Source organism: Aphelocoma coerulescens, chromosome 8 (genome assembly GCF_041296385.1).
Source record: "Aphelocoma coerulescens isolate FSJ_1873_10779 chromosome 8, UR_Acoe_1.0, whole genome shotgun sequence".
NCBI lineage: Eukaryota > Metazoa > Chordata > Aves > Passeriformes > Corvidae > Aphelocoma > Aphelocoma coerulescens.
Genome location: NC_091022.1, coordinates 2,115,662 through 2,143,573, shown reverse-complemented (window position 1 = coordinate 2,143,573; position 27,912 = coordinate 2,115,662). Strand labels below are relative to the sequence as shown.

General features: G+C 42.3%; 1 protein-coding gene across 4 annotated transcripts in view; it reads right to left on the bottom strand.

The window, feature by feature from the left end:
* COP1 (COP1 E3 ubiquitin ligase) overlaps nucleotides 1-27,912 on the bottom strand; it is a 125,632-nt gene that overhangs the window by 49,081 nt on the left and 48,639 nt on the right. For all 4 annotated transcript variants that reach the window (XM_069022630.1, XM_069022631.1, XM_069022633.1 and 1 more), the window contains exons 12-15: nucleotides 23,993-24,136; nucleotides 16,056-16,164; nucleotides 14,166-14,247; nucleotides 7,222-7,338 (exon numbers count right to left, since the gene is read on the bottom strand). In XM_069022630.1, the coding sequence (XP_068878731.1) occupies nucleotides 7,222-7,338; nucleotides 14,166-14,247; nucleotides 16,056-16,164; nucleotides 23,993-24,136 (452 nt within the window). The remainder of the gene's footprint in view (nucleotides 1-7,221; nucleotides 7,339-14,165; nucleotides 14,248-16,055; nucleotides 16,165-23,992; nucleotides 24,137-27,912) is intronic.

Below are 27,912 nucleotides of genomic sequence, written 5' to 3'. Positions count from 1 at the left end.
AGCAACTGGATTTGCACAAGCATCTACAGTCTCACTTCTTGTCTTCTTCTTGAGATTTAATTGGCTAACAGGAACTTTGCCCAAACATTCAAAACTCTGCTCTTAAAAACTCATGCAATGTTTAGATGCTCAGACACTACGAAAAGAGGCCTCTGAGATGAGAGCCCACACTGCACTCACCGGTTACAGATTTTCCTGAGCAATGTGACAATCTTCATCAGTTAGCATGGAAGCACAGTACCCAAATAAAAGGCTGGAACAGCTAATCTATGCACCAGTCTGAACAGGAGAAAACACAGGAAGCCATTACAAAGGATGTCATTCCAAAGAGCAATTCCTTTGAATGAGCTACCAGAAAAACTGTAGCTTTGGAAACTGCCGAGGTTGGAAAGCATTAAACTCTTAAGGGATACAGCAACAGCTAGCAGCAAGAGCAATTTGGCATTCTGAGTAAAAGATGAATGTTGGAGTTGCCTATCTGTTCCTGAATTTCAAGGCTCATTTCAATTTAAATTTGAATTTCATCACATTGACTAAATGACTTCTATGCCAGTTGTAAGACAAAATGTTCAGGAAAAGAATATTTAAGCAAACAATTAGCACGCTCATTTCTGCTAATGACAGATTTATCCTTCTCTCTAGAGAATCAAATGGAGCTTTTCAAGTTCACTTTATTCATTCACTTGTTACTTAAGTGTGATGACCTCTGGGATAAAGTTAGGAAACTCCCAATAGGTCTCTATATTGTTACTCACTATTCATTGCAAATGCTTTATCCAAGACAAGTCAGATACCACTTCTGTGCAAGTAAAAAAGTTGTATCAGCTCTTAAACTCTTGAGGCTTATGTGAAAATTGCACATGCAACACATCCTGCACACTGATGAGAGGTTTCAGGTCCCTCTGTGATTTCCTAGGAAGCAGTGGTAGCAAGGCAGGAAGACCGTGCCTGGCAGCATCCCTGAGGTGCAGGAACAGAAACATCAGCTTAACTACAAAGATCTCAAGTTGAAATAACATGGCATAGCTGCAGTTCTCCTCACTGTCTGTCCCGAGCAGAAGTAGAATGTGATCTACCTACCAGAGCCAGAAAGATTGTCTTCACCAGAACAGCAGAAGGCCTGGTTTGATACCTCACCTTCATTTACATCCCAGGGTCCACGAAGAGGGATAACATGTAAGTCAAACATTCAAAGAGGTGCTCTCACCTAAAAAATCCCACTAAACTCAGTGCTTCCACTACAATAAGTACTTTGGGACAGAAATATGATCACAGCCATACTGGCCAAAAATGCAGATTCCTCCAAACAACCCTTAACTGACTGAAGTGCTGTAAATGCTTTCAAATGCAAACAAACAAAGCCTTTGCAGTGAATTCTGGAATGAGTTTGAATTAAAGGTGACAAATGTGCACTTCCAAAACACAGACCTTGTCCTCTACCTCCCCCGGCCAACAGCCTCAGAGATCATGGACTAGAAGAAGAATTTTAATTATCCACAAAATGAAAAGATACTTTGCAGGTAAAGTCCTGTCCAAGTAATGGGCAAGCCCTGGACTGCTGCATGCCACTTCGCTTTCATCAAGGTTGAATTCTGAGCACTGCTGTGAAGTTTTTCCATAGGCTTTGAAAGAAATGCCTGAGCTTTGTCTGTGCCTTTAAACACCATGCTCCATTCATATACTGAAGGTAATCTGTAGCTCAAATCCAAGGAAGCTGCTTAACTCCACCCTAAACGTGTCATACAGTCGCACAAAGAGATCCTTTCTGAGTCACTGCAGGCTTTCCATAGAACACACTACTCACCCACGAGAATCTATTAAGGTAAGACCTTGCTCTCAGCTGGAAAACATTAATTCTCTCCCAAAAAGGCACAAGACCTTCTTGGCCATTAATATCCCATCATTCTTTTGAGCTGAGTGACAAGCCAGGTAAGTCATCCAGACTTGAAACAGTGTGAAAGGCTAACTCTACAGGGAGATGTTTGAAAAAGAGAAATCATTGTTCCAGTTACTGCAGCAGAAAAATCAGTATTTCACTGGCCAGGATAGTCTTTAAAGTAGCCCTGCTCGGACATCAGGTATATTAGAAAAATGGAATGATGATGATAAAAAAGCCACATGTGACCCTGAACTGTAAGTGCATCAGGGTGATGCAGACACCTTAAGGGGTGGGTAAACAGTTGCAAATGAAAACAAAGCTGTTGACACAGCAACAGGAGTCCTTCATCATGCTGATACTGATCCACAGTATCAAATTAGCTCTGTGGCCATTCAATGAGGAAAGAAAGGTTAGCACCATTCAAAACCAGAATACAACACCACTGTGTAATGCTAAAGATGGTGCACAGGAAACATCTTTAAACAGCCTGGAAAACGTGGTGAGGAAGGGCAAAATCACCTTCCAAGGAAAAGCACAAAGTGGGGAAGGGAATAAGGAAGAGAGAGCTGGTAAGAGAGGAGAACCTCAGCATCAAGAGGAGACCTCATATTCACTGAGGGTTTGCCCTTTGTTAGTTAATAATGGCATTGATACAGGCTGCCAAAAGCCTGTCTGGGGCTGGCACTGGTGCTCAGTGGATCAGGGAATAAATAACCTGATCCAGGAAAAAGGCAATTCAGTTTTGGCCATGCAGTTGGTAGTGTGAAGGACAAGATGGAAAAGCAAAATTTGGGATGTTTAGGAGGGAGTATGGCATCTCCAGCACAGGGAGTCTCAAACCCTGTGGCTGTAAGTAGTAAAATCAACATCAATCAGCACTACCCCATTTTTTCCCTGCCCTGGTCACTTAATCTGAACCCACACTATCAAGAGTTTGTGACAACACAGCAAAGCTGTTTTAGGGACTGATCAAAGCTAAAACTAACCCAGCAAAACCTGAAGTTCTGACCATGTTGCAGCTGTTCTCTTGCTATCCCCTGTCCATATGTATTTCTCTGCTGCTTCCACTTATTTTGTGGAGCTCCTGGAGAGGAGACAGTCTCTCTCCTGCATCTCTGCAGCCCTGAGAAACCTCTTTCATCCCTCAATCCAACCTGCTAGATTTGTGGTCCTACAGGAAAAAACCACAGCATTTGAGAAGATGATGCACCTAATGTCATTGAAACTTCAGATTTCTGAATTCTTACAAAATCTCTGCCTAATATATGGGAAATAAAAAGTCAGTGGTAGCTGCTGACAGCATTACAGCAGGCTGGGAATAAAACATTCCTACTATCAACAGCTACACTGAGCTCACTGGAGTTAGCAGACAGTCTGATCTCACCCAGACTGCACAACTTGGACATTCCAGCTGCAAAGTGCATGATGCATTTTCAGCCTTTACTTTTGTTTTTAAATCAGGGAAACAGCACTGCTAGAAAATATATGGGTTAAGAACATCAGTGCTATTGCTGAGGCAGAACAATAACAACTTCAGCCATGATTTATATAGCTAATTTCAGGATAAAACCCTATCTGTTTTTAAAAAGAGGAAAAGACCACAGAATGACCTGATTTTGTATTTGGCAGTGATTACAGTTTATACTGGACAATGTTTCAACTCAGGAAGCATGCAAATAGAATATTTTATTAAACTAACAGACAAAAGGGGTCTTTTCTTTATATGTCCTCTCCACTGCAACAGATTTTATCAGGCTGCAGCCAGACACGCCAGCTTTCCTCTCACCTGAAGTGCCTGATTTTAAGGGAATTACTTCCCAAACCAAATATCCATTTCTCTCTTCTATAGCCTCTATTTCTAGTTTATTGCTCATTTGTTCTGTTTTAAGCTACCCAAGATAAATTTTTTTGGTCATCTAAAAGCTTCAGAGTGAAGAGTCCAGAAAAGAAATATATATATCATCCATATTAGATGCTAATCCTGGGATTTGCTTTTATAGTGGCAGCTAAAGCTTGGTTTCCTATAGCATCTGAAGCCAACTCAGTGCTCTCCACTAAAGAAGAGTGTTCCTCATGGAGATAAACAGTCTAACAACACTTTTAAGCATGGCTACATTTAAATCAAAGCATCACAGCAAATCCTGTGACAGAATCCCCCATTTCACTCACTGTGCCACAGCGTTCACAGCCTGACTTCGCTTCAAAATCCATCCCTACAGTCCTGCAGTTCCCTCCTTTTATTTGGCAATGCAGCACGTCAGCTGGGTGCAGGTGGAAATGCTTTTATTAAACCAAGATCTGTGGTTCAAGATTCCCTACAGAGCCCTGAAGCTTCAGATGAGAAGCAAAGGCAGGCTGTGAGCCCTGTGCTGCACCAGCTCATGTAATTCCTGCCCTGTGTTAGTAGATCTCTAAGGGCCTTTGGTATCTTCCTTACAATTTTTCTGTAAAAGGGAGCTTTAAAACTGGAGAAGGCAGAAAGGTACCTATCAACATTCCACCTGTGCACAATGTAGCATCATGGGGAGTGGCAGGCCAACAGCCAAGCTACTACTAACAAGTGAGAAGAAATGTAAAATGGGGACAGGGTGGAAAGGATCTTAAGATGGTCATCCTATTTCTGTGGTGAAGGCAAAAGAGGGACCAGCACAGAGATGCTGCTCTAGCTGAAGCATCTGATGAGGAAAACCCACTTCCAGGAGGCATTCTGAGCAGATGGATGCAAGTGGGCAAGATGCATTTGTCAAGGGCAGAGAAGAGCTTTTCTCAAGCAAGGTGTGAAAGAACAGGACCTTATGAAAAGATGCCCCAGCTTTATGGATGGTTAAGAGAGAACCTTAAAAGCAAATAAAAATATAAACCCTGAAAAAATTTAGAGCCAGAGTCAAAATTACATTGCTTAAAGAAGCTATGCTGGCTTTGAGCTATTCTGCACACAGAAAAAGGGAACTGAAATGTGTATGAAATTTATTAATAGTATAGTAAATCAATTTACCTCTTCCTTTTATATCTCAAATATTAAGTACCAATACTTCCTCAACCATTTTATGAATTGCTTACCTCATCTAAACTATAGAGATATATATATATACACACACACACACAAAAATACAGACACACATTTAGCATTAAGCTTCATCAAATCAGCAAATAAAATGAGAGCATATACAGAAACAGCACTTCTGTTTCAATACAATACTGGACTGTGTGGGCATGAAATGCTAGGAAGTCTTGGCTCTTCTATCCTTGAATAAATCACTGAATAAGTAATTGAAACAGTTTTCAAAATGTGAAAATCATCTCAGCATGTGAGCAAGCCAAGGCAGGGCTAGGACAGCTTTCTAAAATTGCCCACTACACTGGCCACTGAATCAGTGCTTAGTGCTGTGGATTGCTCACTTTTATTCCTACTGGGGGCAAACAGGAGTGGTCAAGTCAGTGTGCCCAGTTCCCTGCTTTTTTTTAGTACTACTCAAGGAAGGCAGCTTTGACACTTCCTTTAGTAATTTTATAGCCTATGTGACAACTCATGGTATTTAAAAGTTATCTTCCTTTTTCCACAGACTAAATGAAACTATTAAGCAAGACCAGCTGAAACTGATGGAGAAGAAAAACCTTTGTTTCCATCATAACACATTAAACATGACTGTTTTACTATATGGAGTATGAAAGTAGACACTAACTCATTTCTTTGCTCTGATTATTTTTTAGGAGTTCAGAAATGATGTCTCTCAAGATTCTAGTATTTCTTTTAATATGCCATTTTTTCCACATGTATTCATGGCTGAAAGATCAATTAGAATTCCTTTGTGGGAAGTAATTTCCATCAGTTCAATTACCCCACGTAATTGTTTCAGCAATCATAATATCAATCAAATATCCATTTTAATTTTTATTTAGAGATTCCATTACCAAACATCAAGCAGATGTAAACACTTCTTTCAGTACAAATGCCATTTTACCCCTCAGCATCCTCTAAATCATAGAGACACATGTGTAATCCTTTAAAACCTCCATGAAACCTTTAGGGCTTCCTAATGCTTCTTTCACAACACACTTGCTGAAGACAAACCCGGTTTGTTGGACCTGGCTGTGGGGATAGAGACACTCCTACCTGCTCCTCACCCCACACGCCCTGCAGTTCCAAAAGCCTTCATCAGTTTATCTGTGCCTTATCCCCCTCTCTGCCTTTCAGGTGGCAAGGAACCCAGTTATCTATTTATCAAGAAGAATTCTGTTTCCTGGTGCTTTTACAGCTGTATTTTAATCAGTGGCTGATCCATTTGGAGCTAGTGCTCTCATCTTTCCCTAGAGCCTTTCCCAGACAGTCCCTCTCATTCAAAGGCTGCTAGTAGGTATTGTCATTCAACTCTATTTTTACATGTAATTCACTAAACTTCAGGAAGATGCCTGTCGAGCAAGTCAATATTTTACACTCCAGCTTGAATCCATTTTTTGCAGTGCATCAAAATGCAAGTTTATTTTTTGCCTCCTAGGAGTTACAACCAAAGTAGAACCAGCCTGGAAATGAGAACACCTGAATGAAATGGCAAACCAGTGGTTCCAAGAATGATCAATGTATCTTCTAGAGTCCAGAGAGAACAAATGTTGTCAGAACAACTAGTTACAAGTACATTAAAACTCCCCAAGGAGAAAGAAAATGCAGAGCTGCTTAAACATTTATAGGTGCTGCTGAGTTTCAGTTACTCTATGCATAGCACAATACAGCTTCCTCCCAAAGTGACACCTGCTCTGCTCTCAAATCTTTGTATAATCACCAAGAACCATTTAATCTAAGTGAATAAAAGGCTCGTCATGCCTTCCCCACTGACTACTTCAAAAAAATAAAAACATTAACAGCCATCTTTGCCCAGCCTAGGAAAGCATGAGCCCACCCACAGGGATTGTAGTTGGAGCTATGGGAACATGCACAGCCCCAGCTTTACAGCACGCTTCAGGTAAAACCAGTTAAAATTCCCAGTATGGCTTTGCAGTATTTATAGAACAATATTATAAATCAGAAAGAGCAGCTCTTGTCGTGTTAGCACATCGAGACTCCCACAAGCCAGCTCTGCCTGAGTGAGCCCAATAAACACACTAGGCAGCTTGTTCCCCTGCCTTTTATCTCTGATAGAGGCACCCAAATGAAAAAGTCAGGCTGGGGGATCTTGTTGACACGTCCCTGTGGGTATTGTGGCACTTGAGAAGTTCTACTCAGAAGCAATTTAACTGCAAAGACACTCCAGTTTTGGGCACAGCAACCAACGTCACATCTTTGGGGGGAATAAGGAATAAAGGAGGGAAGAAACAATATCCCTTTGCCCCAAATCCCTTTTACCTACCTGCACAGCCAAAAGCTAGGTGATACCTAGAAGATGGGCTGAATTTGACACAACACACGTTAGCCTTGGCCTCAATGCTCGCCACTGAGTTGTCCAAGTTGGTAGACCAGAGTTTCACTAGAGAAAGGGAAAGAGAGACATGAATAAACAAAAACCAACAAAAACATGAACTTCATCTGAAAGGCCTAAAATCTAGTTTTTTCACGAATAAGATTCTGCAAAGCCTCAGTTGCTAAGACATTAGAGAGTCTAAAGGGTCAGTTGTCACTGGTGGTTGGTAAATTTGAAAACATTCTCACATTGAAAATATCCTGCCCACCTCTAGACACACAGGAGATGCCAAAAGCCCCCATCCCACACACCTGAGACCATCAGAGCAGGAGACTAACCACATGCTACAATCTCAGTGCTTAAGGTTACTGCAGTGCAGATCCATACAAGCAAGAACAGGAAGGCTTGCATCCTTTTTTGCTCCTCGTCCCTGTGCTGGGATGCAAGAACTCCTTGCTCCACAGCAAAGTTGCTTTGCACAGAATAAATATACCTAATTGTATGCACAGTGAGTGAGAACAACTTGCTTTATTCTTGAGAAACTGGCACAGACAGGAGAGAAATCAGTATGCTGGCTTCCTATGATGCAATAATCCCTTAGTACAAGAACTTCACTGTTCTGTGAGAGTACCACATGAACACTGATTATACTACGTGCTAGAATGAGCTCTTCCCCCAAGCACTCCAGTGCTTCAGAGAATGACCAACCAAAAACACCAGGGCTTTTCAAAATACAGCCTTCCCCACCTCCCAGAAACACTTCAAGCACCATGCAACCTTACGATGAAGAGTGCCAGGTGCTCCTCACATAGTTAATCTTGTTATTAAAAGCTGAACAACACCCTGCCTTCGGCCCAGATAAAGAAGCAGCAGACTGGCATCAAGCCCCATTGAGGCCTACAAGGCAGAAAAGACTTAAACATTCTCCCCTCCCTCTTTTCTTGATCAGTGGCTCAAGCTGCACTTGAGTGTCACAAGCTGAGGCTGGAAGCAGAGCAAGCTGGAACCAGTGTTGAACATGCAGGAGCTACACGAAGGGTTAATCCCCTCAAGAGCTCCCCTTGAGCTGCACGGGCTTCTTCAGGTCTGTGGCCAACAGGTCCTCCAGTCTTCTTACTGAAAGATCACTTTGGAGGTGAAGTGAGTAAAAATGGCAAAACAACAGGAATCTTGCAACCCACTGTGACCAACACATGAGAGAGATCAGCAGTCTTGTGGTGTGTCCCCCTCTCTCTGAGGGGTCCTCTGTGTCACCTCTTGGTCAGCATTTCCCAGGGGCTTTGAACGAGAAGCAAGGTTTCCATGTGGATGATCCAAGGATGTTTTAGAAGACGAAGGAAAAGGAGGAATACTGGCAGGTTGGTTCTAGTGCACTTTTTAATAGTATGGCAAGCAATGCAAGCAATAAAATCGGGCTGTTTCTGACCATACAAGGATGGAGGAAACATGGCACTGCTCAGAGCACACCCAGGAATCCTTGTAAGTACAGCACTATGTGGATCTCTGGCAGCTGCCTGGAACCACCAGAAAGCAGCACACATAGACACCAGCAGAAATACAAACACCAGTGGCAAACTCTGTTTGCCCAGAAGCACTATGTAAAATTCAATGAAAATAGCATCCAGCCCGAAGTTGGTTTTCACAAAAAAATCCATTCTCATTGATCAGAGCTATAATATTTGTCCTAAACACCTGGCTACATGCAAGCATGGCTTAAGAAGCCCTCTTCTCCCAGGAAAGACTGGATGAGAAAGCTTCTCCACCATGTTCTGCACTTGGGGACAGAGGGGAACAGGGAAGAATTTTGCAAAACAAGAAAATATTAACATTTTGCTTAAATGAACAGACACCAAGAGATGAGTAGTCTCAGTTCTGGTGGCAGTAAAGGCCATCAAGTTTATGGAAGAGATAAGAAGCAAATAAAACACGCTTACAAGAGGAGAGTGTCAGCACACAACACCACCCTGAGGAGTGTGGGGTGGTGGACATGATCTCAAGTTCAGAGCAATACTCTGGCCAAATCTAGTATTAAAACAACACAGGCTTATCTTGAAGCCTTCCAACCAGGTATTTAAAGCAGCATCCAAAGCAGCAAAGTCTCTCCTTGACCCCCCCACCCCCTGCCCCAAACAAACAAACAAACAAACAAATGGCCATCTGCTCCCAGCTTTGTAGCAGAAGCTAATTGAGGGGCTCCCTTTCAGCTTGGCTCCTCTTTTCATTCAAGCTTGCAGGTCATAAGCTGAGCCATTTAATCTGGTGAAGAGACAACCCACGTGCTCAAAGTCATGATAATATTCGCTACAACTGACAGGCACAGATTAGAGCCTGCAATTTCTGTGATCTAACTGCTGGGAGATACACCAGGCTCCAATTATACCTTAGTCAGTACCATAAAAAGGATAGATGGGACATATAACAACACATAATGAAACATGTCAAGTTTTACCTAGAACTGCCCATTATTTTTTAAAAAGAACTGACAGGTTAATCAAGCATAATTCATAAGGGTAGAGTTTATTTGCTGTAGCTTTCATTGATTTTGCTGCGGTCGAGGCAGTAATTATACAACACACAGATGTCTTGATAACATCTAGAATTGTGTTGATGAGACAAGCAACCATCTGAGATTGACTATTTCTGAAACACATGTTCTCAGAGCATATTTTTCCTCATTTTGCAGCTGCTGAGAGACATCTTTATGTGGCCAAACACCTACTCCTCACAAAAGTAGTAAAAAGATGCCTCCAGAACAGTTTTTTCAGTTTAAAATGTTTAGGTCTTTTTGAGGATTTTTTTTTCCAGTTGGAGCTTTACATCAAATGTGTAAGTTTATAAATTAATTTTCCATGCATCAGCTCTGTGTCTAAACACTGACTAAAGAGGCAGAAGCCTGTACCACAATAGCTGAAGGTGTTGATGTTCACAGTTGGTACACAGAGCAAGGATGTCTCATCCAGCCTGTCACTTGTGCAATTCTTTTCTGCTCATGTGATGAAGAGCCCGCTGCCACTCTGTAAAAGCTCTAAGCCAGGAATAGGATCCTGCTACCAGAAAATTCATTTGCAGAGATTAGCAGAATCCCTAAGAAAGGAGAAAGCTGCTGAATTGTCCTGTTAGGCAAAATTTTGGATCCTCTGCCTTGTGCAGGTGTCAGGAAGGTGAGACTGTCAGTAGGCAGTGACTGCAGGGCACTCCTTTGGTAAGACACAGGCTTTCTTGTCAGTATTATAACTGTCAACATCATCTTGACTTTTTTAAGGCACTCCCACCAAACGAATCCAACAACCCCACAAATCTCCAGAAAATCCCTGCATTTTTTAGCCAGGAAAATGACCAAACTGAAGGTTCAACTTGGTATTTTGAGAGCAATAAATACCTACACCTCAAGTCAACAGAAGCTGAAGGAATGTAATATCAATGAAAGTGAAGTCCCAAACAATCCTGTGGAAGTTGGAGGAGCAGACTCTGAGCTGCAGTTCTCAGGCTATTTTCCCTCTGTAGAAGGCTTTCCTTTCTTTGTTTTTAATGAAGTCAATTTTTTTAATGAAGCTCTGCATATCTGTGCTGCCTTGCTGAATTCAGGGACACTATAAAAAAAACAGCTGTAGGACTAGTACCAGGGTCTCATTTACCAAGGCAGCATGGAAATTATTTTCCTTAGATGCAATGAGACAGATGCCTGCATTCCTCCTTGCCATAAGACAATGAAAAGGAACTACTGCCACAGACTCAGTGCTCTCAGTGCTCCTGTTCTATCCTACCTCTCAATTTTGAGCCAGGAATAATGAAGGAACTACAGGTGTAAAACCAGGACTCTTTTCTTCAGTTGAATTTATCAGTGCTCCTTCTATCTTCTTGAGTTTCAGAGAGCTTCAAAAACAAAGCCAGAGCAGAGAAACACTTAGTCACCCCCAAAAAGGCTTCTATCCCAGTGAAGACAAATTCTACCACATAGCATCACAAAGTATTTTGCTCTCCCTCATCTGCTAACTTCACCATGACCATAAAACTACACCCCCAATCCAGAACAGACACCTGTAAGGCATTAGCTAAGTGTGTTAGCTCCAGCCCTGTCTCAGTACTTTGGTGCCATCATTTTTCCTTCACAAAATTAATCTTTTCTCCTCCAAGAGCAGAAATTCACCCTTTACTACTTACATGAGAACCACATCTCCTGCCATTATTATGTGCATAAAAGAATTTAAATTAAGACTCTGCCTTCTCCCCAGGCTGCTTGTAGAACAAGCAAACACCAATTTTGCTCACTGCTGCCTAGTTAGAGCATACCTTTGGGTTCCTACAGACATACACAAGTACCTTTGTCCTTTGAAGAGGGGAGGGCATAACAACTGTAGATAAAAGTGAAGGGTTTGTACACACAGCAGTTACTCTAAGTACAACAATGCTTTTATGCTGTCATTGTCTGCTATGGAAGTAGAAAGATCTTCCATAAGTAAGCATATTCTGGACTACATCCATCTAACAAGACGGACAATGCAAGAACCTGGGGCCCAAGGATGCTGCTTCTAATTACAGCAGAATAATTTTCTCCCTGGTAGTACTCTGTTAGCACCCCCTCCACAGTGCCTGAGCCCCAGCAGAGAGAGCTGGGAAGCCCAGGATTTTTCATTTATAAGCACCTTCTCCAGTGCACGCCTGCTTTCAGAATTAGCTTCCTGCTCGAAACAACCAAGGACAGACAGGCAGATACACAGGCAAGAGAGTGGAACTGGCAAAGCTGTCCCTTCTTTTGCTGGCTTGTCTTGATCACTTGACAGGGAAATGTGACACTTGTGCTTTGTGGGGAAGAAGGAGGAGATTAGCTCCGGAAAGCCCAGTGTGGCCTCAAAGAAGCAGAGAAATGAAAGAGGACAGGAAGAGTAGATAAAAGATCTTTCCTGCCAGATACTCTACCTGGCCAAACATGTATTGCTGTGTACTAAAACTGACCAGAACTCAACCAAACAGTCATGAACGTAAGCAGAAGGACAAAATTTTAAGTTAGGCAGGTTTGAATTAAGACACTTGTCATAAGCATTACCTTTCCCTCACATTCAGTCCTTTCAATGTGATCACCAAAATGGAAGGGGGACACTACAACATTAATGTGGACATTTTGCTACTATTGCTCTGTACCTCAAAGACTTCTAAAATCTGTGCTGAGACTCCACTTGTCTCTAAAGGGCTCTTTATATATGCAAATCACAGGCAAACCATGGTAAAAATTAAGGATAAAATGTTCCAAGGCCAGTTTTATCTACTAAAACCCCAATACACCTTCAAAGGACCTTTTTGAATTGAAATGCAGGTTATGTGGATCTGCAGGCTTTATTACAATAATTTCTAAGTAAACAGTACACTTTTAGAGACAATTACTGAAGAAGTGAACTGTTAAACTGAAGACAGAAGCTCTGCTTGCAGCTGGGCTTTGCAAAACTGGACACCTCGTTAACATGCTGATAAATGCAGATCAGCTTTTCCACATGCATGGCAGGAGTGGGGAGCACTGATGAAGAGGCTGTTGGCTGTTAACTTACAAGGGGACTATTCACTCCTGCTGCATTTAAGCACACAGAAAACACACCTGCCTTCCACCAAAAAAGGAAGGGGAAGCATGTAGAAAACATTTAAAACTCACCTTAACTATAAAATAATCACTGAAGTTTTGTACACGGAATTACCAGCTTCAGGAACTGTAGGGACAGGACAAGAGAGTGGCTTCCCAGGGTTAGATGGGATATTGGGAAGGAATTGTTCCCTGTGAGGGTGGGGAGGCCCTGGCACAGGGTGCCCAGAGAAGCTGTGGCTGCCCCTGGATCCCTGGCAGTGCCCAAGGCCAGGTTGGACAGGGCTTGGAGCAGACTGGGACAGTGGAAGGTGTCCCTGCCCATGGCAGGGGGTGGAAAAAAATAGTGAGCTTTAAGGTCCCTTGCAACCCACACCATTCCACGAGTCTGTGGCTGCCAAATGCAACTGAGGAACAGTCATTTCTTTTGGAACAGCATTTAAAAGCTTTTTGGAAGGGGTGGGGGGAACAGTGTACAAAGTTTAGTACTTATGAAAAATTAACTTAACATTTCAAAGCAAAGCATGAAGAGCTCTGTCCAGAGCTCTCTCAGCCCATCTGGGAGAGCTGATCTCCACTGATTAGGAAAGGAACTTTTAAGCTCTTGCTGTTAAATAACTCTGATTTGATACTGTAAACATATTACAGATAAAACTCCCATTCATTAGGGATGAAGAATACTACATCTCACTCAGTGCTATCCTCTTCTTAGAAGAGGAACATCTTTTTACCGCCATGTGGTAAAGGGCTTGGCCTAAGGGTTCTCCAAAAGTGCTTTGACAAATGGGACCCTGGAGTGTGGAAAGCTGAGAGCTGCTCCCAGCACTCCTACTCAGTCCACCATCCAACTCCTTAAAGCTCCAAGAAACACAGGGCACACTTGGAAAGCAGGAAGCTTCAGCACAGTGTTCAACATGCAGAGCTACAGGTAAAAGAGCAGCAGGCGTTTTTTAACTGCTGCTTTTTTACTGACAGCCTCCTTTTTGAAATATAAATACACGCTGCTCTTTCGAAAGGCCCCGAGGCTTTAACTCAACAAGTTTAACTAATGTTAAAACACATTTGGTTTGTTTGGAGTCCAGGAAAATGTTAGCTGAGGGTATACTACACACAAAAAAAAGAGTGAAGCAAGAGATCTTAATCCAAACAAAGCCTCTCCTTCTCTAAGATCCAAACAGCTCAGTAATATCTTAACACATCACCACAACAACTACAATACTGAAGGCAGCTGAGGAATCAGCTCCTTGAAACAGCACATTGTTGTTCTTCCAAGGGAATACACAGAGCCTAAGTCTTCTGCACAGAGATTGAAATAAAATAGTACCTTTGGCATCATCAGAGCCTGAAGCCAATAGCTTAGGGTCCATCAAGTTAAAGTCAACGCTCCAGCACCTTTTCTCATGCTCCTGGTTGAGAAAAACAAGAAAAATATTGCAAGGCAGTGAGTTGTAATATGATAGAACAGTAAAGGAAAACACACATGTTTGGTATAAATTGTCAGCAGGCACCTGGAGAGAGAAGCTTACTATTTTTAGCAGCTTTTCAAAAAATATCTTTTCTCCCAATCAGACCAATCCTATCAATAGGCTAGACATGCCAGGAAAGCAGAAAACATTAGAATGGCTTTTTTAAAAACCTAGAACTGATTTCATTTTTACTTGGAAAGAAAGAAAATGTTTCAGGAGATACACATTAAAAACCTGGTTTTACAGCATAATTTGACTGGCTGTGCTTCCACCGTGTGCTGCTTCTCATCCTAGATCGTAGTTTTATCTTCCAATACTAATAAGCAACTTTTAAGTATCTCCCAATATTGACAAGATGCCCATTTCAAACATGCCCTCCTCTCTGGAAGTCCTGGAAATCCTCACCTTCCTGTTGAGCTATTAAGCAAATCTTCTGGTGTCTAATCCTCTGTTTTACCACTCAAATAAATATTATTAAAAGACTGCACACTCCTCCTCAAAACACAGAAGAGCTGTAATTGCTGTGCTGGCACATCCCACGTGGAAGCAGAACATGGCATTGAATAAAATCTGAAATTCAGTCAAACCCTTTGTTTAAAGCCTTCACACAGGCTTAGAAGACAAAAAGCTCACAACGATGAAGTCACTAAAGGGTTTCAGTACATGCAAAGCAGATGTCAATGCCTCTATGCAAATCCAAATAAAAAATTCAAGTAATCTGATAGGAAGCAAAATGAGTTTGTTTTAACATAAGAAACAGCTGGTCATCTCTAGGTTGATTATTCAGCCTCATAAAGAAATTCAAAATGTATTTGAGAGGAAAACAGACTAGACTTATTCTGTCCAGTATAATTTCTCTTTCATTGAGATATGCAAAGGATTAATGAAAACAAGCATTATAAAATGGGTAAAAACAACAAAATAGTAAACAAAGGCTTAGATAGGAATTAAAACTTATGGTGAACTGTCAAGGAGAGGGAACTGAAGTCCAGCCTGTAGTTCCTTCATTATCACTGACCAGTTTCAATGGACTATGCTGTCTACACAACAGCCTGCAGCACTTCCAGCCTCTTCCCAAACACAACAGCCCTCTTCCACCCTCCTTGTTCTGATCAAGCTTCTCAGAAGCCATTAGATAGAAACACAATGTTTGAGTGTCACAAGAAGCACAGCGCCAGGAACTTCTCCTGCAGCAGGTCTGGCTGTCGAGCTGAGCACGCTGTGTGCTGAGGGCTGTGTGGGAAGGAAGGGTCCTGCCCTGTGCTCCCTTCCCCCAGCCTCACCACCCAAATCTGCATTTTGCACTTCTGCTTCACGAGCACCTGCGCTGGCAGTCACTGCAGGGCTCTACAAAAGGCTTTTGACAAGGACTGAAGTGGAACAGGTATGGAGAGACAGAGGCTTCTAAAGAAAGGTGATACAGCTTCCAGGAACTGAGTTCTCCCTGTGCAGATTCCCTGCCTGAAAGCAGCAGCAAGAAAACACCAGGTGCCTCACGACTGTGACAGGAAGACAGAGCTGCCTCCCTTGCAGGAGTACAGCTCAATAAAGCTGTGCGGATGAGATGCATTTACCAAACAGGAGGAACATCCATTTCACCCTGTGGAAAAAGAGGGTGAAAAAGTACCAGCAAAAGTACCTCCAGAACTGAGTAAAAAGCAAAAGGCTTTTACTGGACTAGGAGCAGAACCTCAGACTCAGTGCTGCTTGCCCCACACAGGAAATGTTGTTTGCTGGTTGTGTGTTACCTGGTAGACTTTGGATCTTTGTCCTGTGAATCCATCCCAAAGGATGACGGTGCCTTCATAGTCACTGCTGGCTAGCAGGTTCTTGTGGTAACTACTCCAGCTGATACAGCTTAAAAAGAGCAAGCCCTGGTCAGTTTACAGTAAATCATAACATACAACACAAAAATCACTCTTGCAATACATCAGGCAATAAGTATCTTTGCAAAGCACACGGCACCTTGATCAAAGCACCCCACTGAAACATGCAGTTTAGGGAAAAAAAACCCAAAACCCATCAGAAATAAAACAAACCTTCTTTCACAAACTAAAAGCAAAGCTTTATTGGGTGAAGAGACATTTTCCCCTTGATAAGAAGTCCTAGGGTTTAGAATTTTTTAAAAATGCATTTACCTCAAATACTGTGATTTTTTTGCTACTTGAATACCACACAAATTCTCAGAGAGCTCAAGGTTTGACTCCTCAACCTCCTAGCAATAGACACTACTGTTATTATTACCATAAACAAATTATTATCATACCATAAAGATAACTACTTACCAAAGAGCAGCTGTAAATGTAAAATGCATAGCTGCATGGACAGTAAATCAGCCTCTTCTGCAGCACACATCTAATGTTCTACATATGTACCTATGTGCACAGGAAAGTTTGACTTCTGAGAAACTACTTCCAGCTTTCTGTAAATGCTGGAAGTAAAGCCTTCCTATCCAGGAGGAAACAGCAGTTTGTTTGCTGTATTTTAGGAAATGTTTCTGATCAAGAACTGGGAAACATATCACACAGGTTTTTATTTTAAGCTGAATTGAGGGGCTGTGAAAAACTAAATGATGATTCCACTGGCAAACTCTAACGATGAGCAGAGAAAACAAGAGCAGCAACACTGCCAAGTCATACTCGTAGCATTCTGGCACTATGCCTCCACTCTGACTCCCAAAAAATGTGACAGAGGTAAGAAAATTTGTAATACTTGTTCACCAATTTTTGGACCATCTGGCAAAGAAGCACGCCAGTTGGTATCAACTGTGATGTACACAGCAGAAGCTGAACTGACAGATCCCATTTGTGCAGGTCCTCGAGCAGCTCTGACACAGATAACTAGATCATGGTAGCCTTGGGGGCAAGTTTTAACCAACAATACAAACCAGAAGTCCACAATTCTGTAACTTCTTAGCACTGCTTTGATCAGTGCAGCTACACATTGAAATGTGTTGTAGATACATGGATCCTGATTTTAGGAGTATTATACCTTGCCAAATTCTTGGTTCCACTATACGCTTGTATCCCGTTTTCCTTAATAATTTACACACAGAAGAGAAAAATCCTTTTCCTTTCTTACATTTATTTTTCCATTAGTTAAGTAACAGCAGGCAGCATTAGTATTCTGCTCCTGAATATGGTGAAACTTAACATCATCCCTTGGCTTTAAAACTTTACATTCAGAAACTTAAAACATTTTTTTACCCAATGTAAGCCCCTGTTTTTAACCACCAGCTGCTAAGAGGACGGTTGCAGTGATACAGCTCACACAATGATTTCCCTGACTTCACCTCTTCCACAATACATCATTAATGAGGAAATATTAAATATCCCCAACCCTTGTAGGCGTGAGAGCTGTCCACAAACACACCAAGGAGCCATCACTATTCCAGCTCTACTTCCATTTAGGTACCCACACAGAAAAGCAGGTCTTGACAGCCTGTGTTTTACTAGAAGCCTTATTCTGAGAAGCTTAAGTGGCTCCCTGAGTTCCAAATGAAGTTGGCAGGCACTGCCCACCAGGACCATGAGGTGAAGGTTGCAGCAGCCCAGAGGTAAGTGCATCTGACATCTGGAGTCATGTTTCCAGGTGGAGAAGTCCCTGATGGAAGCAAAAGCAGCTCAGAGGCCTAGAGCAGTGAGCTCTGGGCTGGGAGCAGTCTCCAGCTAATGGCAGGGAGGTCGATACCACACCACAGGAGATCTTTATCAGTTCAGACCTGTCCCCCTGACTAGATTATCTCCTCTCAAGTCAGGGCTTCAAGGAGCTTAAGGAAAAAAAGGAACTAATCTGTAAGTGAAGCCATCATGTACAAGCAGGAAGAATACAACCCAGAGCCACATCATAGAAGGCAGTCTCCTATCTGGATGGCTTTGAGAGGACATCAGACAATATCTGCAAGTGAAGAGGGTCCTAGAGAAAGGCTGATGTGCTGCTGACACTTCAGGTGGTTTGAGGATGGATGTTCCAGCTGAAGTATTAAGAGGATAATCATATCTTGTCAAAAAAGAAATCACCTGAGACAATGAAAATTACGAATTACTGAGTAGGCAGAAAGATATAAAGGACAAGAGTTTAACAGCTCTGTTTGAGATGTGAGAGTTGTAAAATAGTTCACTGGCCCAGATGGTCCAGATGGAGAAAAACACAGGGTTTCTGTGCCCAAAGCCATATTCATTAGATCTGGCACAGCAAAGATCCCACTGCAGCCTGATGGTGTTCTCAAGGGGTTAACACTCATTTGGAAAGCATTTGTAGATAGACTTAAAGGGGAAAACAGGAACTGACAGGTGAAAAATGCTTTGGGATATGCAGCCACTAAGTGGTTCAATTAACACCTTTTAAGTCACACACACCATAAATCTTTCATTTTTAAGTAATATGATTAAAGGATCATAGTAAGACAAAATTAACTCTATTCCAACTCTCTGCCTTAATTCTGCCCTCATCCCTACCCAACTCTCTTTACAAAGTTTGAAACTAGAGCTCTTTCCTTAACACTGCAATACCTGAGCTTCTTTCTAACTTAAATTCTCCAATGTAACCTTTACAGAGCACAATTTAGGGTTGGATCAGGTGGAGGGGAACACCCTTTCCAGGTAGTGTTTTAGCAAGGGCTATCCTTTCATAGAAATCATTGAATGGTTTGGGGTAGAAGAAACCTTAAATGTCCCCTCATTCCATCCCCCTGCCATGGGCAGGGACACCTTCCACTATCCCAGGTTGCTCCAAGCCCTGTCCAACCTGGCCTTGGACACTGCCAGGGATCCAGGGGCAGCCACAGCTGCTCTGGCAACCTGAGTTGTACCATCCTCTGAGCAGACAGCTTCCTAACACGTAATCTAAATCTCTCCTCTTTCAGCTTAAAACCATTCCCCCCCTTGTCCTATCACTCTCTGCACCTCTAAAAAGTCACTCTGTAAAAGTCCTTTGGTTGTATCCTCTGGCATCTGTGACAATGCACACCTGGAAGGAGGCTGTCCTAGAGCTGGGATGTTATGATGTTTCTCTTCCATATGGCTTTCCTGGGACCTGCAGAGGGTTGAGAACCTACTGCCAATGTTCCCCTTAAGGGAAGCACCGATCTTTCTTCCATGCCCAACACAGGCAATTTTGTTGAAGCTCTAAAGACATCTGTTTTTCTGGGTTGCCTTGAGATGTTATCATGGGTAATGAACTGAGTAACAAACTCAAAAAAGGCATGAAGGAGCAACCTGGAGAAGGGCACAGGAAAGGGCAAAGGTGACACGAACCAAAAACGCAGCTTGCACAGTCCTCAAACAGATTAACCATCAAACCCCTGGAAGTTCATAAAAATAACCTTTTTTTAGACAACCTTCAGATGGTCTGCAGCCACGTCCAGGAGAAGCTGATGTGTGAAGGCTCTAAGATATGATATAAAAATAACTACCTAGGGCTGAGAGAATGTATAATTCAGCACTGGACTAAAAGCTGTTGTGCCATGCCATCTTTTATTTTAAGTACAGTAGCGGTATTTTTTTTTTTCAGTTTTTGCTCTGTTCTTTAATCCAGAAAAAGAGTGATAGTTACACCCCAGAGATTTATCTTATCAGGAGGTGTGATAGCTTTCCTTCCTAGGGGATTAAGCTGGAGAAACTGTAGCTGAAAGCTAATCACCAACCTCTGAAAAACTCTCCTAACCTCAGCATCTGATCCAGCCACACAGAAATCCTGACCCTGGAAAGATTCATGTGCATCCTTCATTTTATTCAGAGACAAGTGGGCCAGCTCAGTTAGTGTTGTCAGTTATGCTGATCTTTCTTTCATGAGCCACTATTTCTATGGCTGAAATGTCTCAAATCCAGGATCAAGCTACCCAGTGTCAACCGCCCCTCTGGCAGTGAGAGTTAAATGAAGTTAAAGCTTTTAATAAGGCACAAACTTCCGTGGTCTCATTTGCTTCTGAGCACCAAGTGCTTCAGACCCAGTCTGTCACCATGAGCCAACTGATGACTGGTAGTTTTAGGACTGAGATGTTTTTAAGGGCATGATCTACTGCAAAGAACATCCATGTGATTAACAACACGAAATGAATACTTCGGAGACATAAGGAATTACATTACTGTTATGAATGTTTTAAATAAACCCCTTTTTCCCTAATCAATTCAGAGGAAACCTCTAGTGTGGTAAAAGACAAATACTTCTACAGAAAATTTCATCTTCTTGCAAAGTGAAGCAGTAATTCTAAAAACTAGAATTAATGCAAGTTGAAGGTATACTTCCTCATAACCTGTTTAGTGTCAAACATCCTCTGTATTGAAAATACAGGCAACCAACACAACCAGCTCATACCACCCCAAATAGCAGACTCTATGATGAAAAAGACCATATGACAAGTTCTTGCTTAATTTAAACTTAATAGCGAGAAGTGGCTGCCATTTTCAAAGCTGACAGCAATACACCCATGAAGTGCTACAAGGATACAGAAATCACACGTTTGATTTACTGACACCAAAAAATGAAAACAGTAAATTATTAGCAGCCTCCTAAAAAAGAAAAGACTACTGATGCTTTTGCTTTTACTGCAATTGACTAAACAGATGCAGCTGATTTTGGAGGTTTGTGGTAACATCTATCACTGAAGTACAGATGCTGCAAACACACAGTGGTGAGCATGCAGAATACTAAACGTGGATTTCAAAAGCATGTTTACCTAACCACACTCGCACATCACCTGCTGTAGATTAACGAGGCCTAAAGCCAATTTTTTACCTGAATGCTAGATCTCCTGGTTTTTCTCCCCCTGCAACCTATGGCAAAACAACAAATCTGCCTCTTGAATAAATCAGAGCAGAGCTGTGGCTTGCTGCTAGCCATTCCTCTTCGTCCTTTCCCATCTCCCACAAGGGGGGAGCTGCAGATTAGTGCCTGCCATAGCTAGGGACACAGCGAGTCATAATTAGCTCACAGGGTGCTGTTTATAGCTACTACACAATGCCAGGATTTGTTTCTTGTACTGAAGCTATGAATCTGTAAATGGGATTTTTATGAGGATTTATGTGTCATCTTGTGTTTTTCCTGGAAGCTTATGCCACTGTTGTTCCCAGGGGACGCGATGCACATTTACCAGAAACCCGACACACCGACTTCCTCCCCGTTCTTAAAAATAGGGATAAGAAGGCTTAGCAGATGATGAAAAAAGCATGTATTTAAGAAGCAGGTGGGTGTAAAAAAGGGGGTTGGAAAAGAGGAAGAGACTCAGCTACAGCTGGTACCAGGGCTCTGCTCCAGGAAAGCCTACAATCAATTACTGCTGGCATGAAGCTCAAGCTTTCAGCAGGCACCCAGCTGGCACACGGCAGAGCAGGGCTGGGCTGGCGCCAGCCCCGGCCCAGGCACGGGCTTCCCTTCCCGCAGCTGCTCCGGGCCAGACTTGCTCTTGGCCAGACACAAATGCTGTCACCTGTCTGCTTTTATAAAAGCCCATCAGAGCCACTGCTCCTCTGAAAGCTGAGTCACCAACATCATTGCTAATGATTTATGTTCCAGCATCATTGCTCTGAACAAGGTTAACCAGGATCAATTTAACCAGGAGAGACGTGTCACCAAATCTCATCTGCACACAGACCCCTGCATCTCTGCTGGGAAGAGAAATACCACCCATGTGCTCGAGCAGAAATATGTTTGTCTTCAATATCAGAAGGGGCACTCACAGGTAAAGCTTCTCGAAGAAGCTGCACTTTCACCCAAATTAAGATCAACAGCTTTAAACTGAGGCTTCTCACAAAGCGCAGGCTCCACTTGTTTAGATTTTTCTATTACAATATGGGCCCATTTTCAGCACACTGCAATATTCCATAATGAAATTACAGCCTTCATCTATAACTTCTCCCTCAAGCTACACCACTTCAGAAAAGCAAGTTATTATGCTGCTCGATGCTGCACCAGCGAACCCCAGCACCGGTGACTGGCAGCATAGCTAATGGATATAGCAAGGATGTGTTTGACTGACAGACCAACTTTATTTGTCAAAACCAAAAGCACCTACATGCCAAAGGAAGCCTGATATAATTGGAGGAGGCTGACGGGGGGGAAAAAAACCCCACCTTTATTTCTTCAAAGGAATGAGAGAAACCACGGTAAGAAAATGAGAGAGGACCCGATCCTCCTCTACTGAGGCAGAGGGTTGGAGGAGAATGCATTTAGCACTGTCATATATACATAAAATATATATGTGCATGACATTTGAGAATGAGAAAAAAATCTTGAGAGCAAGCAGCATCTTGTCTGGAGCACAAAGCCAACACGTGTAACACCCCTGACGGCACTATTGTGACTCTCCTCACTGGCAGCTGTGGGACAAGGGAGAATTAACAATTTTCCTAATGACTGGCAAGAGCATCAGGGTAGATCCCCTGTCAAAACTGAAACAGCAAGTTTGGAATTTATTGGAAGCTGCCCAAGAAATACCAAACACACATTGCTTTTCCCCTTCTAATTAAGGCAAAATTGACTGTTAGATGGTTCTCCTATTATTCTGCTCCTCTCTCCAGAAAAATGAAGCTGAATGGTGCAAACTCAGCTATGACTCAAGTAAAAATGCAGGACTTTTCACCAGCCCAGCCAACACAAGCTCCATAATCAGTACAGCATATCAATACTAATCACTCTCAGGCTGCTTTTACCCACTGTGAAATCTAGTCTCATGGTCAGCTGCATTTACATCCTTCCCTTCATAAAAGTGTTATGCAATTCCTGGGAATAATGAGCACAAGCAACACAGGAATGACTGATCTATCTTCAGCAATGTGTCAGCTACAAAACAAAGCGTGACTTTTACACTCTAAAATAGGCTCACAAACATTCCTAATTTTGTTGCACAACATTTTGTTTTCATGGAAGCTGGACTGTTACATAAATTTATTACTTGCACTTTCATGGGTGCTTTACTGCTTTTAAAATGTAGAGTACCAATAAAAACAAATGAGTTTAACAGAGATGCTGGAGACTTGCATTATAATACTGAATGGGTTTGATTGCCTGGATTATTTACTCCTGAGCTTTAACAGAATTTTTGAATTAGGATTTTTGAGTTATTTAGCTGCATTCTTTCAGTTGAAGTTCTGACATGGTAGTCTATATTTCATTGGTTTAATACATCTAAAAGGATAAAAAAATGGGTTGACAGTAATGATAGCAACATACAAGCAAAAAAATCAAGGAAGGTCTTTTCTTGGGAGCTTTATATTATGAGGCCCAGCAGAACAGTACTTCAGGCAGACAAAAATTCCTAGGCAGAAGGTGCCAGTGAGGAACATTTCCTGAGAACTAGCAACCTCTCAGAAGAATGGAAGGGACTTCGTCAATGAAGAGAAGAATCAGAAACTGTTGAGGAACTGGGTACAGAGGTTACCTTGAGACAAGCTATGGGCTTTACCTGGAGCATATACCCACCCCTTTGAGCAGGCATCCAACAGCATTTGCAAGGAACACAACAGCAATTGACTATCTGTTGCCTTTTCTCCTCCAGACACGTGGGGCTTTGTTACTACCTGGGGTGAACCCAGCACAGATGAGTAACAGTGCTTGTGCCACCCAATCTCCATCAGCTCCTGCATTCCTCCTTTCCCCTCCAATTCCCGTAAAGAAAGCAAAACAATTACTATGCATAAACAAGCAAGTGGAAAAGGCACTCTGAGTTCAAATACAAATCAATGCCTACCTGATTTTGGAATTACAGGTCATTTCATTCTCAGGGTAGTGAATATCCACCGCGTCCTGAATGACTGTACCATACTCATAGACTTTAATCTTCTTTGTCACTCCAGCAATGGCAAAGTAGTCACAGTCTCGGTCGAACTCAATACTGAGAAACAAAAATACAGGTTGAGAGCTCTGTAAAACACCACACATACTTAGCAGGAAGATATTTTACCTCCTAAACATCTTGGTATGGCAGAGTTGAAAACCACAATTTGCAGTCTGCAAATACCCAGTTCAGCACACCCTGGTCAGGTCAGGCACACACCCCAACAGTGTGGAGTTCTTGCTCTAAGCACTGTTCTCCAATCCACCCCCCACCAACACACCCACATCTGCATTTCTGTGGTAGCACAATCACCCTCCCACAGGCAGGGTCTTTGCTCAGGTGCTCTGGAGGTTTTTCAGTTCAGCTACACCATCTACACGGCATGGTACCCCAATGTCAAAGCCGACAGCTTGTCCTGGAAACGTGCTTAACGTTCAGCTGTACACCCCACCATGAACGTGCCATGGCATGACTGCCCATTGATCCCTCCTGTGTGCAACAGCTTCAGGAACTTCTACGTGCTGATGCAGAGCAAAGCAGTATTTGTGAAAAAAAACAAAACCTTCTACACTCCCTGGGTAACAACAGGGGGTCGAAATCAGATCATCAGTGCTGTAAAAACAATGCACACTCCGACTTCCACTTAGGGTTGCTTGTGCAAACAGAGGCACCTTCTTTCTCGACCTGCAGGGCAAGTTTGCAATAAATATCAATGAAGTTGGAAGTAAAAGCAGACACTTTATAACAAAGTTAAGCTGCAAATGAGAAAAGCCTGAGGTTGTACACGAAATACATCGAAGAGAAAGGCAGGCAGCCTTACAAACAGCTAATATCATTCCTACCTTCACAGCTTGGAAGGGCTTGAGAGAAATCTGCTAGACATCCAGCAGCTGGGAAAGTAATCCTACTTCCCAGGAGCTTCTGCTTTCCTTTAGCCCTGGCAGTGCTGGCAGGGCAGGTGCACATACATCTGTCTCCTTCGAGGGCATCAGCCTCAGTGAGACACCTCCCCAGAAAGGGTGTGGGGGCAGTCACAAGGTCTCTATGATCCAGAACCAGCTCTCCCCAAGTCTTCTGACTAAGCAATCAACCTACTGTTTAGAGAGGTCTCTTTTGGAGTTTTTCCACTCACTAATTCATTTCAACCCCTGCTGTCTCTATCCCCCTTTTTTTTTGTCTTCCCCTTAAGAATCCAGAGTGTTTATGAACGAGGGAGGAAGTTCTTAATAGCAGCAGGGAAAACTGAGGTTACACTAATTTCACATTCAAAATCATGAGAGCGGGGGTATTTAAGGTACCTTCCTACAATTAGAAAGCATTAAACCAATTACAAGAAGAGAAAGGGCTCCTCAGGCTGCCCCCAGAGCTGTAACAACAAGAGCTTTCCACTCCTCAACAGAGCTGAGAAGTCCAAGGCAATGCAAAGTTCCCAAGGGAAGATAAATTTAAACGCCACCAGAATTTTCAAGTCCTCGTAAAGGAGATATCACGAAGTTATTTTCAAACTACAGAGAGAAAAGATTGTTGATATGCAGTCTGCTGCTTATAAAATAATTCAGTGAAGCAGCTTGAAACTTGGCCTTTTAACTCAGGCCCCCAGGCTTCTCCCAGGCAGTGGCAGGAGATGGTCCCACTCACAACTGCTTGCTAGAGAAGCTACTCAAGTGCAGCCTGCAAAACCATGAGCCCCTAAAATGCACAGAGGAACATGCTTATGGCTGGGGAATTAAGCAAGCATGCAGGCATCTATTTAAATAAAATAGGAGAGGGAAAGAAGCCACCTAAGCATCCAGGCTGCTCTCCCCACTCCCCAGACCTATACTAGTCTAAATCACTTTTTATACACACAGGATGAAAACACCATTCAGGCCTGTCTTGTTTTGTCAGCTCACCCTATTCTGTGGAAGAATTTTATAATCAAAGCCTCTGCAACAATACAACGGATTTACTTGTACCACAATCTTAATTGAACTGCTGTCTCCACTCCTGCCCGCTGCCCTGTGGATTCAGGTAAAGCACAACTAAACTGATGGCAGTGATTCATCTGCCTGGATTCAATTTATACCCTTAGCCTTCTGCTGAAGAAAGAAAAATAATGCATTACAATGTCTGGTAAAAAGCCAAGTTATTAGAACAGAATAGAACCTCTCTCACTTGGGTTGGGTTTGCTTCTCTAGCATTAATTCAATTTTTTTTTTTAGAGACATGCTGTAGACATAAAAAATTAGTATTTTAATATGCCCATTAAAGTTAACACATCATTAAAAAAATAATAAAAAGCCTTAAGCAATGGAATTGCTAGACCTGTGACCTTCAAACAGCATCAAAGACACTGCAGGGAGAAAAAGAATGCAAAAGTAAACCACTACCAGTACAGACCAACACACACCTGCACCTTGGCCTCCCATCACCTGTGCTCAGTCCTGGGACAGCCAGCATTCTCACCTTCTGCCAGTCAGCTTTTCATCAGTGATTCACAAATAAAAATAGGAACACTCTAAGTACCTAATCAAGTGGATAACATACCACATAAAACTGTTCCTAATATTTGCAAAGCTCTGCTTATGCCTGGACTAATCAGCATTAGGACAAACAGCCCACTTGCACAGCAACAATTATTTTTATGCTTTTTCCTGCAAGTCTTTTAAATACACTTAGTATTATGCAAGCCTTATTTGCATTTAACTAGCTCGAGGATATTCCTGTCACTCGCTGCTTGAAGTCTTTGTGTCAATGTAAGCACTTGCTTAGACACAAGCTTATCTATATGAAAATTCACCAGAGAACTTAAGTTTTGTTTTGTCTTGTCAGAAGACTCAACAGGGCCAGCTCAGAAAGATAACATTCTGCTTTGCAGGTGATACACTTCCACAGTCCAAGTGAATTCCTCATTAGCACAATAACAACATGCAACAAAATAATAGGAAATAATTCAAACCCCCAGTGAAATTACCTTTTGGACCAGCAGTGGTCCTTGCTCCTCAAAGATGTGCTTGTTAAAAACAGTTACCAATTGCTCGTTTTTTCTTAGCCTTTTTTTAAACTCCACATATCTGACCAACAAAGACTAACCAAATTTCTATAAGGAATCTTTTGGGGACACAAGAACTGCTAGATATTTGAAAGAGCTTTATAAACATGCTGCAGAATTACTTACAGAAATCAAATTGAAAGGATCTGATGGTTTTGCTCTAGGGAAAACAAAAGACAGACATCTCCCATTCCCAAGTCACTGTTTTCTTTCTCCCAAGAAGTTGACAACCAACATCTTATAGAAATACCACTAAGAGCTGCTGGAAAGTAACCACATCCTTAAGGGTACGGGTTTCTCCACTGCTTATCTTAATGCCCAATCTGTGAGATTATAAATCAATTGCTTTATTGTAATGGTAAAACCGATGACCTTGGAGAACACTCATAGCTAACAAATAGAATTATGAAATAAACTGCTTCCAAAACAGGTCTGGAAGCCTGCTTTGGTGTTGAGGATAGAGCAGCAAGGAAAGAGTAAAAAATGAGTATTTAGCAGTTCTGCCATTGTGTAAAGCCTTACTACATTTGCATCCTGCTGGGGTGTGCAGTTGTTCTCCACATCCCTGGAGGATGCACTGGAGTTAGGGAATGCATACAGATGGGCAACTCAATTGATTAAAGGAATGGAGCAGCTGCCTCACCGTAAGGGTTATGAACAAGGCAACAGCAAGACTGGTGTTCAACAAGTCACACTACAACGAGGAGGTGCTCGCCAGAAGGTTTGATTTGGGACAGATGAGGGTTTCCTGCCTCCCAGTTACACTTCTAAGAACCACACACGTGTTTCAGGCAGCAACTCC